This window comes from Tamandua tetradactyla, chromosome 7 (genome assembly GCF_023851605.1).
Source record: "Tamandua tetradactyla isolate mTamTet1 chromosome 7, mTamTet1.pri, whole genome shotgun sequence".
Taxonomy (NCBI): Eukaryota; Metazoa; Chordata; class Mammalia; order Pilosa; family Myrmecophagidae; genus Tamandua; species Tamandua tetradactyla.
In genome coordinates this window covers 118827833-118842884 of record NC_135333.1, presented here as the reverse complement: position 1 = coordinate 118842884, position 15052 = coordinate 118827833, and the positions used below count along the sequence as shown (strand labels likewise).

At 36.9% G+C, this 15052-nt stretch overlaps 1 protein-coding gene across 1 annotated transcript; it reads right to left on the bottom strand.

The window, feature by feature from the left end:
* Positions 1-588: 588 nt before the first annotated feature.
* On the bottom strand, positions 589-1603 carry LOC143690041 (olfactory receptor 6C74-like). The gene has a single exon (XM_077168043.1). It carries the CDS (start codon positions 1582-1584, stop codon positions 646-648), a length of 939 nt encoding a protein of 312 aa, XP_077024158.1. The 5' UTR covers positions 1585-1603; the 3' UTR covers positions 589-645.
* Between the last annotated feature and the right edge of the window lie 13449 nt (positions 1604-15052).

The following is a 15052-nucleotide window of genomic DNA, read 5'->3' as shown; positions in this document are numbered from 1 at the left end:
CCTTTTATCTACCTTGTCAACAGACGAGTAGGACATATGGAATAAAAATAAATAATAGGGGAAAAAATAAGATTCAGCATGTCCTTAATGTCTATGGCATAGTCTACCCATATATTTTTAAATAGCTTCTGTTGTAAAGCACTCTCATCTAAATGAAAAAGGTTTTCATTTGATTTACAGATCAATAGAAATTTGGAAAATTTCTAAGCCTAAACATGAATAATGCTATTGAAGTTCAATAATATGTCTCTGGAGATATCATATATATTGCTAAAATATATATACTCTGCAGTATATAAAGAAACCTATTTCTACAAGTGAAAAATACAGAGTTAAAAGATGGTCTACATTGTAGGCACACCTGTGCACAAAACACATGAAAATATTGTATTTCCAAAATGAATTCCTAACTGAATATTTTGAAATTGGACAAGATCAAAAAATTAAGTTAAAAGAATTAAGTGATTCCAGCAATGGATAAAAGAATATTAATACAGAAAATAAGACTAAAAAAACTGCTTCTCATTGACTTTAATCATTCTTATCATATAAAAGTAAAATAAATGAGTATGTTAAAACGGTAGCTGATATATGTGGCACTTTTCAGTAAGCTTTAGTGGTATGCTCTTATAAAAGCCAAAGCTATTATTTTAAGGTAATAAAAAACTGATTTTGTATTATATTTTTCAGGGCTTGTTTCACCTGCTTATTTCTTAGAGTATATATAAATGGATTTAAGGCAGGTACAACTGAAGAGTTGAGTAGTACTATCACCTTGTTTAAAGACACCCTTTCCTCTGCAGAAGGCTTAATATACATAAAAATGCAACTGCCATAAGAGATAGAAACAACAATCACATGGGAGGAACAGGTAGAAAATGCCTTTTTCCTCCGCTGGGCAGAAGGGATCTTCAGAATTGTTCTTATGATATTTGCATAGGAAAATATCACCAGGGCCAATGTAAGCAGGAGTGTGACAATGGCTAAAATAAAACTTAACAGTTCTATGACATGTGTATTTGTGCAGGAGAGCTTCAGGACAGGAGAATAGTCGCAGGCAAAGTGGTCAATAATATTGGCATCACAGAATTCCAACTCCAGGCCCATGATAAGGCCAGGAGAGATGGTTAACAACCCACTCAACCAAGAGCTGAGGACCAGCTGGGTGCAGACTCTGCTGCTCATAATGGTGGCATAAAGAAGGGGTTTGCAGATGGCCACATAGCGGTCATAGGACATGGCAGCCAACAGGAAAAACTCTGATGCACCAAAGAAGATGAGAAAAAATAATTGCGTAAAACAAGCATCATAGGAAATTGTTTTATCCATAGTCACAATGCTGACCAGGAATTTAGGGATGCAAGCAGATGTCAATGAGATTTCTAATAAGGAGAAATTCCGAAGGAAGAAATACATGGGTGTTTTGAGGTGGGAATCCACCAGGGTGAGCAGGATGATTGTCAGATTTCCAGTGATACTCGGTAAATATGTTAGAAATAGAAAAAGGAAAATTGCAATTTGCCAATTCAGATCATCTGTCAGTCCTAGTAGAATGAATGTTGTCACCATTGTATGGTTCTTCATGGCTAAATTCCTTCTGAACTACATCAGATCTGGGAAAAAACAGATAATTATTTTTAAGTTTAAAAGGCTTCACCATGCATAGATTTGAAAGTGATCTGAAAGAGCCAAGTAACTCAGTTGAAGCATTTTTCTGTAAAATTATTTGATTATCTATGTTTTTTCTTTTTCCATTTGTAAGAAGTGGGAATATTCAGAAATGTTTGGGAATCAAGTGCTTGTCCTCCATCATCAGTGATCCCTTTTCAGATGCTTTTCCTCCTCTGTTTTTACCTTTTTTACATAGCTGTCAGTATCACAGACTCAATCCTTTTAATCTTATCTTCTTCCCTTTCTACTCATTTTCTGAATTATCTTTTCATATCTTCTTTATTTGCAACAGAATAAATTTAACATCTTTTTTATTAGTACCTGAAAGTTTCTCTGATGTAAGTTTTGTTTAAAATTGTGAGAGGTAATTAATGCATCTTTAACGAATCCATAAAAAATTATATTGTTTTTTAAGTTGGCTTGGTTTATTACCTTATTGTTGCAATAATCTCTTGCTCAGTCTCTTTCAGCATAGTACACACATATTGTTAAATTTCAGACTTTAGACAGCTAATCAGGCCTGATTATTTTTATTTAGTTTTTGGAAATTTGGCCACATTCTGAGGATACTATTTCTGGATGGTCTTTGTGTTCCATATTGTTAATTTGAACTTTTTCAATGGAAAGAGCTTTTGTGAATTTTAGCACAATATGAATCAGAATTAATAGATAAATTGAAATTTGGCATGAAATATGTATTTTTCGCAAATGTCCAATCTCTTTCAATATCAATATAAGAAATACAATTTTATATCCAGTAATATTTAAGTACACAGCCTTCCCTAAATATATGTATTAGTCACTATTTTTAATAAAAAGTATTGGGAAATGTTGTTCATGGTGTTATTTTAACAGAGAAATTCATAAATCAATCTTTCAATGTGCATATTAAATGTTAATCATGGATTTCATAAATATATTAATTGATTCTAATTCTGGGTTTAATTGACTTAATCTTATGAGCACATTTAAGGAATAGAAAGGATTACATTGTAACTATTCTGTACAAAAACAACAAAATACTGAAAATACTTGCTTTCATGATCTATACTTTGCAAAACATTTCCTTTGTATTATTAAACAAAATATAAGAGGAATGATGCTTCCAATAAGAGGAATGATGCTTCCAATAAAATATTTATTTCTTTCTAACCTACAATTATTCTTTACCTTCAACTCTCAGCTCCTCATTCATATTAAAATCCAGGAATGCTTAATAAAAATTCAAACCTTAATGAATTTCCATCTCTAATTAGCATACAGTGGTATTTTCAAAAATGTTTTCCTGATTTTCCCACTATAAAACTGAATAGTGTCTGCATACAGTATACTTAAATTATAAAAATTTAATTTATTGATCTATATTCAAAAAAGTAAGTTTTTTTTACAAACTGTCACTCAACTGAGCATTTAAAAGCTCTCTTTATGATGCAAAATGTTTTTATTCTCTATAGAATGACAGATTTATCTGTTCATTACAAACAGGATATTTATTGAGATCCGGTGTGTAGGACCTTGGGAATTCTTGCAGAAAAGATACTAATTAGGTATCATCATCATCAACTAGAAAAAGAACAAATTAAGCCTCTCACTACAGTACCTACAGGGAAACCTAAAGTGTTGGCACTAAGATGAAGTCTAATTCTTAGAGTGGAGAGTGATAGTTTGTATAAACAACATTAAACTTATCAAGGTATGATAACCTAGAGAAATATACGTTTCCTTAAAGAGAGAAAACTGGAGCTCCCATTTGTTATTCCAAACAGAGAATCAGAATAGAATGTTGATCTCTAACAAATAACAACATGTTTTATAGCCTTCAATTTACTGATTATTGCAAGGTCTTAAAATATGTGTTCTTTTGGTTCAAACATACTTTCATTCACCCTCTTCACACAGCCTCTTAGTGTAAAATATCTATTATAAATAAAATGCCAGCTAGGAAAAAAATAGCATACTTGAAGTTTTAAAAGCACCTAAATATAGAAATTTAATAAACTTCATGCATTTGGAGAACCATCCTTATTCTTTAAATCATGGAGATGATGTGTTCTTTCATTTAAAATAATGCAAAATTAGAGGAAATGTAAGGAAAACAAATATTTTATATTTACTCTTTTTGAAGAAAATAGAGTTGGATTATGTAAAGGGCATTCAAATAAAGGGCATCCAAATTGGAAAAGAAGAAATAAAACTCTCATTATTTGTAGATGATATGATACTATACCTGAAAGATTATTAGAAATCTACAGCAAAGTTACTTGAGCTAAAAAACAAATTCGGCAAAGTGGCGGGATATAAAATTAATGTGCAAAAATCATAATGCTCTCTATACACCAGCAATGACCTAGCTGTGGAGTCAGTTAAGGAAAAAATCTAAATAGGTGGAAAGACATTCCCTGCTCATGGACAGGAAGGCTAAATATAGTTAAGATGTCAATTCTCCCCAAATTGGCCTACAGATTCGATACAGTACCAATCAAAATTCCAACAACCAACTCTGAAGATTTGGAAAAGCTAACTACCCAATTCATCTGGAAGGGAAAGTCACCTTGAATAGCTAAAAGCATCCTGAAAAAGAAGAACAAAGAAGGAGGATTAACACTCCCTGACTTTAAAACCGATTGTAAAGCCACAGTGATCAAAACTGCTTGGGACTGGTACAAAGATAGAAGCACTGACCAATGGAATCGAATTGAGAGTGCAAAATAGACCACAGAATCTATGGTCAAATGATCTTTGACAGGCCCCCCAAATCCTCTGAACTGGGACAAAATAGTCTTTTCAACAATTGGGCATGGAAGAACTGGAAATCAATAGCCAAAAGAATGAAAGAGAACCCCTATCTTACACCCTATACAAAAAATTAACTTAAAGTGGATCAAACACCTTTGAACTAGTACCATAAAGCTTCTAGAAGCTTCTAGAAGAAAATGTAGGGAAACTTCTTCAAGACCTAGTAATAGGAGGTTGCTTCCCAAACTTTCCACCCAAAGCACAAGCAACAAAAGAAAAATAGATAAATGGGAACTCCTCAAAATCTAAATGCTACTGCACTTCAAAAGACTTTGTCAAAAAGGTGAAGAGGCAGCCAACTCAATGGGAGAAAATATTTGGAAATCACATATCGAACAAAAGTTTGATTTCCTATATATGCAAAGAAATCATACAACTCAACAACAAAAGAACAAAGAACCCGATTATAAAATGATATAAAGTTATGTACAGACATTTTTCTAAAGAGCAAATTCAGATGGCTCAAAAGCACATGGAGAGATGTTCATTTTTGGGTGGGTCACAGTGGCTCAGCAGGTAGAGCTTTCGCCTGCCATGCTGGAGACATGAGTTCGATTCCCAGTACCTGCCCATGCAAAAAAAAAAAAAGTTACATATTTGGGAATGGTCATTTTCATTGGGAAATGCAGATCAAGACTACAATGAGATACCACCTCATACCTATAAGGATGGCTTCTATTAAACATCAGGAAACTATAAATCTTGGAGAGGATATGGAGAAACTGGGATACTTACGGGTTACTGGTGGAAATGTATGGTGTATCCACTGTGGAAGACTGTTTGGCAGTTCCTTAGGAAACTAAATATTGAGTTGCCCTAAGACCCAGCAATAGCACTACTTGGTATATACCCAGAAGAGCAGAAAGCAATGACACAGACATTTGCACACTGATGCCCATAGCAACATTATTCACAATCACCAAAAGACAGAAACAAACCAAATGCCTATCAACAGATGAGTGGATCAACAAAATGTGGTATATACTTATGATGGAATATTATAAAGCAGTAAGACAAAATGATATCCTGAATCACACGACAAGATGGATGAGACTTGAGGATCAAAAGCGGGAAAAGAACTATAATTAATAAAAGTATCAGTGGCAGAGAGAGTTTAAATAGAGTAAAGATACTACTCTGGAGGTTACTCTTACGCGTGCTTCAGTTGGACCATGGTACTCATCATAACCTATCAACACCCTACCAGGACCATTCCAGTCAATCAAAAAGAACACCTAGGACAATATATAAGATTCTGCAAGGGTTCCATGCACTAGAGTAACTTTCCAGAGATCTACAACCTAAAGATGGGCCTCTGGTCCAGATGAGTCCTGAAACCTAGCTCAGCCTCTTCAGAACATCAGATAGTTCTATCTCTCTACCCTATATTTGTGACAGCCCTTTCAGTATGTAAAATTTAGAGTTGCCATAGCAGAACAATCCTAAAGAGAGGGATGGAAAGATCAAAGGTGATGGTAAAGTTATACAGTGAAGATAGGATTTAACAAATGAATATGAATGATGAATCATTAAAATGATATCTCTTTTCGTCTCCAGTATTTTAGAGCAGCTAGAAGTAAAAACCTAAAATTGTGGAATTGTAACTCACATCAAAATCTGAAATATGTTCTACTATTAATTGTGGTCCTGTGCTTTGAAAGTTATTGCTTTTTTTGTGTATATGTTATTTCTCACAAAAAAAGAAAGAAAACAAAGTTGTGATGATTGTGATGATAAATATTTAAGCTTTCTAGCCTACTATATTCTGGAGCAACTAGAAGTAAAAATCTGACAGGATTGTATGGTAGCCCATGACAAACTCTGGGATCTGTCTTGTTGAAGACTGCTTTGAAAACTATTGCTTTTTTACATCTTTGCTTCATATATATGTTATATTATACAATAAAAATTAAAAAAAATTTAATTGGGCATCATAGATCAAAGTAGGTGTTTAATTTCTTTCATTTTTTGAAGACAAAAGAATTATTTGATAGGAAAGAAAACATCTTTCTTACATTGTCTCTGAAGTCTTGTTGACTAGCTTGTTTCTCAGCATGTAAATGATAGGGTTTAAGAGGTGGGCAACTGAAGTACTGAGACTGCCACACTTTTATTTCAAGTGACCATTTCTTGTGCATTAGACTTAATGCCCAGATGGAATCTTCTAAATCATCACAGGAGATAATTACTAGCACGAGGGTGGCAAGAAGCACCACTATGGCTAATTTAAAACAAAAGATTTCTATGTGTCTGGTCTCTGTGCGAGAGAGCTGAAGGACAGGGCCAAAGTCACATACAAGGTGATCAATGATATTCTCATTACAGAAATCCATGACAACCCTGGAAGGACTTCCAGAAATGGAGACAACCAAGAAAGAAAGACCAACATGGTGCAGACTCTGCTGTTCATGATGGTTGTATAACGCAGGGGTTTCCAGGTGATGTCATAGTGATCATAGGACATGGCTCTTAATAAGAAAAACTGCTGCTCCAAATAAAATGTACAGAAATAATTGAACTTCAAAACCATTATAGGTAATTGTATTGTCCTTTGTTGTGATGGTGATGAGGAATTTATGAATATAAGTTGATATCATTGAAATTTCTAAAAGGGAAAAACTCCTCAGAAAAAAAAACATGGGTGTTTTAAGGTGGGAATCAGAGAGAGTGAATGTGAAGATCATCATGTTTCTTAGATGCTAGAAATACAGGCTGTAAATAGAAAAATAAATAGCACAATTTGCCAGTCTGGATTATCTGTACACTGTTGCCCTTGCATAGTTTTCCATGGCTTCTACTTTTGTAAGATCTAGAAACAAAAGAATAAGAAAAGTCACCCTAAATCAGAAGCTTTTATTGGACTATTTAAAAGGGTATTTGAAAGGCCATATGAGCAAGTAAAAACTGCTTTACAATAATATACACAGGCTAAACAGTGAAAAAGATATGCCATGATACATTTGGTTTCAATCCACATGTTCATTTCCCATATTCTTAAAACTATAATTCTCTGCAGGTAGCATATAAACAGTTGCATTCTTCATGAATATCTATGTAGCCCACATTTTCCAGGTGCCTCATTTTCAAATATTCTGAGCAGTTGCCTCATACTATGCATTGAGTTGATGAAAACCACTGTTTTCAGAAAAATTTGGTATTGCTTATCGTGGTCTCAATATTCTATTGTTGCTTTTATCAAACAGAATGCCTAGGGTTTGGGATATACCTTCACTTAATTCAGACATAGTTGTGCAAAAGGTTTAAACATGAAAACAACTTGAAAGCATATATGTAGGTCATGCACCATTTGTTTTAAGCCAATATTAAACTCTTTTAAAGAAAAACATACCATATATTTTATGTAAAATATGTAAACTAATTTTTAATAAGCTTTTTTATTTTCATGTCTTATTCTGCAAATGAGAAATTTATTATTTAGAGTTAATACATATTGCAGCTTTCTTTGGTACTCAATGCAGATAACATATAATATTTTAAATTGAAAATGATTTTCAATTGACTTTCTTTAATTTTATGTTCTATATTTCATTTCAAAATTGTCCAGCTCATGGAAAATAATGAATACACAGTGTGGATTCTCAACTAATTTTGGACTTTTGTGATATAAGCAGGTTTTCTAGCGAAAAGAATTATATATATTCACATGACAGTATTTGAGAATTAATGTGAGACGGTTTATAGATGAATCTATAAGAAAAGAATGCTAGGTGTTGCATTTAGGACTCTGCTGCAGTATTAAGCAAACATCAAGTGTATTATCAAAATTATAGCAGGATTTAATTGCCAGAATTCTGTAATAATTTTCTGTTTCTGAATTTGAAAAATATAACTAAAATTTTAAGTCACTTCAACAAATGATGGAGCAAACTATTGTTTTTATTGTTTATTTATTTTTTATTTAGAAAGGCAGATTCACTAACATGGTGAATGATAAGCATAGGGTGACATTGTAAAAAGCCTTACTTATATTTAAAACCCATCTTACTCAGGAAACTACAATGAAAAGATGAATAACAACTGAGGAAGGCTGATTTGGCAGAGCTTCTTTGTGGTGCTAATTGAGACCCCTGCCTCTCTGGGAAAGCAGGGTAAACTGCCTTAAGAAGTCATGCTGACACCAGCAAGTCTGCTCCTCTTCACCAGGCAGGCAGTGCCCAGGAATACTTTAGAGGGAGGGAGTCAGGAGGGAGTCTTAGGGAAGTATGTCCCCCTTATTTCCTGCTCGCTGCCTCTGTTGCATTCTCTGGACCTGTTCTTGTGCTGCTAAAGCCTTTTTATATTGCTCCCATAACATCGTTAAAAAAAATCCAAGACCCTTTCCACGCCATTTCACAATGGAGAACATGAATGCCAGCTTTAAAATCCTTTAAAGCCATCCCCTGTGGGGTGGGCATCACATGATCCCAAGCCTCTAGAGCAGACCACTGCAAGTACAGGAAACCACAAGCTTGTGGAGGGCCACGTGTCTTTCAGTCCAGCTTCTTCTGGGGCAGTGGGGCCACTCACCACTTATCCTTCCGACTCTGTCAAATGTCAGGTCCAGGTACAAGGAGGGGTCACTCAGTCCAGCAGCGAATTGAAAGAAAGCACTAGGAGCAGCTGGTAGAGTGGTCCTCTTTAATCATTCCCTCTGCTCCACTCTGATGCTTACAGATCATTAGTCCCTTATATACTAAATTAAACAACAGTGGCATTTTTTCAACAAGTGACTTCACTCGTGGGTTACATGATTAGATACATGCATATTACATCATTGGTTACCCCAGCTATGCTATATCATGTTCCCCTGGAACGTATGAAGGACATCTTAGCAGGCTGTTTATAATGAGTAATGAATGTTTCCAGACCCCACAGTAAGAAATTCTAAACTGTCTTCCGAAAGTTCTATACCAGCTACTTTGCTACCAGCAATGAATGAGTTTCTGTTAGCTCCCTCTTCTCACCAGCATTTGGTAAGGTTCTTGTTTGTGTTTTGCTTTGTTTTTTTCAAATCAATCTAGTAAGTGTGTATTGGTGATTAACTCTGTTGTTTTAATTTGAAATTCTCTAAAAAGCAATTATGAAAGGTACCTTTTTGCGTTTCTTTTTTATTTTTTGAGATTGCATATCAACTTTGTGAGATATCTGTATAGCATTTTGCTTCACTTTACAGTTAGGAGGTTTATTTTTTGACTTTTGATTATCAAGGGTTTTTCGTATATTTTGAATTTAAGTAATTTAATTGATATATATTTTGGAAGTATCTTCATCTTTCTGTGGCTTCTCCTTCCATTCACTGAGCAGTGTCTTTTGCAGAGGTAACATTATTGATATTAATCAAGTACAACTGGCCAATAATTTTCTTTCATGTTTCATGCTTCTGGTGCTATATCTAAAATCTCAATTATCAAATGCAAAGTTAAATAGGTTTTCTCCTAAAGGTTTCATAGTTTTTGCATTTTATATTTAGGTATATGTTATATTTTGAGACAATTTTTTGAAAGATGTAAGGTCTGTATCCAGTTTTTCTTTTTCCACATGGATGATTAATTCTCCATTGGCTGATAGGAATATTCTTTTCTCATTGAAATTCATTTGCTTCATTGACAAAGATACTTTGATGATATTTGTTTGGGTTAATTATGTGTTTTTTATTCTAGTGTGTATTTTTGACAACACCAGGCTTTCTTAAACTTAAGCTTTAAGCACGTCTTAAAATCATGTAGTGTGAGTAGTCCTAGCTTTAAATTCCCCACAATTGTACTGGATATTCTAGGTATTTTCCTTTCCATATAAACTTTAGAATTGGTTTATCAATACCTTCAAAAGAGTTTGCTGAAATTTTACTTTCAATTGCCTTGACGTTATGGATCAAGTTAACGGTAACTAACATCTTAATACTACGGTATCTTCCAGTCCCTTTATGTGGAATGTTTCCCCACTAATTTATATCCTATTTGATTTATAACATAATATATGTGCAGTTGCTGAAAATAGATTCTGTGCATATTTCATTACATTTATACCTAAGTATGCTGCCGTTAGAGATTTGTGTTCTGTGTCTACTTCGATAGCCTCTTAGAATCACTCTACTTTCACCCTTGAAGAAGCACACCTTAGCTGGCATGATATATTAAATTAATTTATGTACTCTTACAAAGATATGTTACTAATCTTAATCTGGATTTCTGTAGAGGTGGACCATTGTAAATAGAATCTTTTAAAGATATTGTTTTAAATTAACTTATGAAGCATCTGAACCATAGGCCACAATCTATATTACTACATTACGGTATAAGTAGAAGAAATTCAGATATAAGTTAGAGAAGGCAATGCAGCAAGAAGCTGATGTCAGTGGAAACCAGAAGAACATATACAAGAGGGGATTGCCATGTGAATGGAGGCAGAGATAAAGGTCAAGGAATCCCAAGGACTGTAAACCAGCACCCAAATACGACAGATTCAGGGAGAAAGCATAATCTTGCAGATGCTTTGATTTGTACATGAAAACATAAGCCAATAAATTCCCATTCCTTAAGCCAAACCATTGGGTGGTATTTCTCACAGCACACTGACAAACCAAGACATCTGGTTACCCATTTAGTTTCTCAACAGTCATAGACTGTCGTAGATTACTGACAAAAGAAACTGCCCTTTTCAGTGCCATTGCAGTGGCAATTTCTGGTCCTATACAAAAACACAGGAATTCACATATATAAAGATAATTACTGGGCAGTGCGATGGTGGCTCAGTGGCAGAATTCTCGCCTGCTGCGCTGGAGACACGGATTTGTTTCCCTGTGCCTGCCCACGGAAAAAATTAAAAATAAGAAAAATACTTAGCTGCTTGGAAACACAGCATAGCATTATAGAGCACAGCATAGCATAGCGTATCCACTGATGCATCCTTGCTATAGAATATAGCCAAATCTGAACCTTTTAGATATTACCTGCTAGAGGTTATGCCCTCTCCCGTACTCAACCACTTGCAAGGTGTCATAGTGTTATAGGAAGTTACCTTTTTAACAGAAAATTTTGCAACCAGGTGAACACTTTGGAATCAACTGAGTCCAAAGCAAAAGGATATGAAAGTTTATGGATGATATTGCCACTATGATATGTGATAGAGCCCAGTGGATAGTTGCTGCTTTTCATCCCTTAGACAGGATATTCGTTATAAAAGATGGGACACAAAGGTCAGTATAATTTACTCGACACCAGGAAGTCAAGAAATAAAGTCTTGGCCAAAACTTGGCCCTGTCTGAACACTTTTATAGATTCTTAGACCATTGCCAATGGGTTGGCCATCTCATCTGGCCAATGGCTCCAGTGGCAATTCCTTCACTGGTGTAAAGAATTGTTGGAATCACTTGTTTCACAGACACCCAAAATATAAATCAACATCATATATATATTTACACTTACTAAAATGTAATATTCCCTGAAAGGGATGGGGAAATGGGTGCTGATCTAATAAATTTGGACACCCCATTGCCCCGGAGCCCTGTGCGCACACATAACCAAATCCCACACTTCCAAGACCCCCCGCACATAAGCACCTGCACCCTGTACTCCTGTGGCACTTGCCTTGCCCCTTCGTACACTGTGCACCTGTGCCATGCTAGACCCCATCCCTGCACACCAGTATCCATATCCCATGCATGTGTGCCCTCCCACCCCCCACAACCACACTCTGCCCTGTGATCCCTGCACTTCCTTCCCCAAACCCTGCATCCCGCACACATATGCACCCATGCACTGCACACTACAGTGTCTACCCCACCCCCTCATGCCCCACACAACCATACCTGTACCCACTGAACCCGCATCATACATAGGAGCACACTCATACCTCATTGCCCCCACCACAATCATGTCCTGCTACCCCAATACCTCATGCATCATATCATACATCCCAACTCCCATGACCCATGCAAGCATGCACCCACACCAACCCTCTCACATGACCCCAAACCCACACACCCATGCCACATCCTCCCACTCACCACATTCGGACCCACCATGTCCAGCACACCTGCACCACTCACATGACCTGCCTCATGCCATGCCCTGCCTCTGCATCCCCTGTGCCTTGCCTTAGTCTCTTAACATACTCTCATGCTCCCAGACCCCTGTGCAGCACACCACTCTATACCTAGCCCTGTGGCATGCCCCCCACCACATTATTATGATCCACCATGTACCCAGTGTCCTGCCCTGTGCCTATCCCGCACTCCTCCACATGCCCACATGTTCTACTCCTCACCCCATGCCCCACCCTGAGTCCCCTTGTCTCACACCCTCCATCTTCCCCACATACCCTGGGTTCTGTGCCACATCCTGTGCAAAATCCCAGGCTCTTCCCCCCAGATCTCCACACTCCATGACCCTCATCTTGCCCCAAGACATTCCAATCTGTCAGGTCTTTCCAGGTTGGATGAGGATAGGAGAATCAGTCCCACAATCCAAGGTCATTCTAATTGAGAGCTTGGGGGCCACAAGCCCCATCAATCCCACGAGGAGAATCTCTGCTGAGGGGACCATTTTCTATCCCCAGCTCCATGGTTGGTGACTTTCAGCATTCACCAGAAACCAGCAGACCTGACTGAAATTGCAGAGGGTCTCTACCTAGCTCATCTGGCTGCTATGGTTCGGAGAGTTGGCCTGAAGAGAAGAGGTGGTTCAATAGTGCTATCTGCTGGGAAGCAACAGAAAGTGCAATCACCAAACTGTCTATCTGTCTAGGTTTAAACAGATCCTCAAGTAGAGTCACATCTGCCTAGGTTTAAACAGATCCTCAAGTAGAGTCACATCCCCTGCATGATGTCTGGACCTTGGTTTGACAGGAATTTTGACAAACTAATTGCAAAAGAGTCATTCAATGCAAATCTGAGCAAATACAAACTCTTACATGACTGAGAGAAATCAACTCAAAGGAAAAGTAACCCTCTCAAGATAATTAAATGTCTTGAAATCAATAGGAAATCACAAAGCACATGAAGATGCAGTTAGATAAAGCCGAGCCAAACGATGAAATTAAAATACCAAATTAGACTTGGACTTTGGAAGAATTAATCAAATATTTTCATACAATTCTCCTAATAAATTCATGGGTTGGTGTATTAGTTAGGGTTCTCAAGAGAAACAGAATCAACAGGGAACACTCGCAAATATAAAATTTAGAAAAGTGTCTCACGTGACTGCGGGAACACAGAGCCCCAAATCCTAGGGTAAGCTGTGAGGCCGTGATTCTGATGGAGGGTCTGGACAAACTCCACAGGAGAGGATTACCAGCTGTGCTGGTTTGAAAGGAAGTATGCCCCCTAAGAAAAGCCATGTTTTGATATAAATCTCATTTCAAAAAGGTAGAATAATCCCTACTCAGTACTGTATATTTGAAACTGTAATGAGATCATCTCCCTAGTTGATGTGATTTAGTTAAGAATGGTTGTTAAAGTGGATTAGGGGATGACATGTCTCCACCCATTTGAGTGGGTCTTGATTAGTTTCTGAAGTCTTATAAAAGAGGAAACATTTTGGAGAGAGGGATTCAGAGAGATTCAGAGAGAGCAACACTACAAAGCAGAGAGTCCACCAGCCAGTGACCTTTGGAGATGAAGAAGGAAGACACCTCCCTGGGAGCTTCATGAAATAGGAAGCCAGGAGAGAAAGCTAGCAGATGATGCCATGTTCGCCATGTGCCCTTCCAGCTGAGAGAGAAGCCCTGACTGTGTTCGTCATGTGCCTTCTCATTTGAGAGAGAAACCCTGAACTTCATCGGCCTTCTTGAAACAAGGTATCTTTCCCTGGATGCCTTTGATTGGACTTTTCTATAGACTTGTTTTAATTCTCGGCCTTAGAACTGTAAACTAGCAACTCATTAAATTCCCCTTGTTAAAAGCCATTCTGTTTCTGGTATATTGCATTCCAGCAGCTAGCAAACTAGAACACCAGCCAAAGCAGGAAGAGCCTGTCTCTTCTGAATCCTCCTTATAAGGCTTTCAGTGATTAGATTAAGCATTATTCATTGCAGAAGGCACGCCCCTTTGGCTGATTACAAATGGAATCAGCTGTGGATGCAGCTGACATGATCATGATTTAATTCTATGAAATGTCCTTGTCACAACAGACAAGCCAGCACTTGTCAAACCACCACTTGACCAAGTTGACACATAAAGCTGACCATGACAGTCCACCCCTTGTCAACTTGGCAACTATATATACCACCTTAAACCATACCGAATTTCTAAATAAAAAACAATAAAACACACATTTTTTCTTTCACCAAACAATACTTAACTGTCCTACATATAACTGGAAACACATTGAATCTCTCCAGAATAGGGTGCAAATCCTTGGGTAATATTCATTCTTAAACTTGATATCTTACAACTTAACTAGTATAACATGAACAAAACAGCATTACAGTCCTCGTTTCTGTAACTGGTCACATGGTCGAAGTTCATATTTATCACTACCTCCTTCCACTACCCATTCAATGTTCCCTTTACCCTCAGCAAGCATTTCAGCTGACCATGGTTCTTTGCCTGGTAGGGTGACCCAAACTTTCATTCCTGAAGTTTCAG

Excerpts from the sequence above, each read along its gene's own strand:
- LOC143690041 (XM_077168043.1), bottom strand. The coding sequence starts at position 1,584 with ATGAAGAACCATACAATGGTGACAACATTCATTCTACTAGGACTGACA.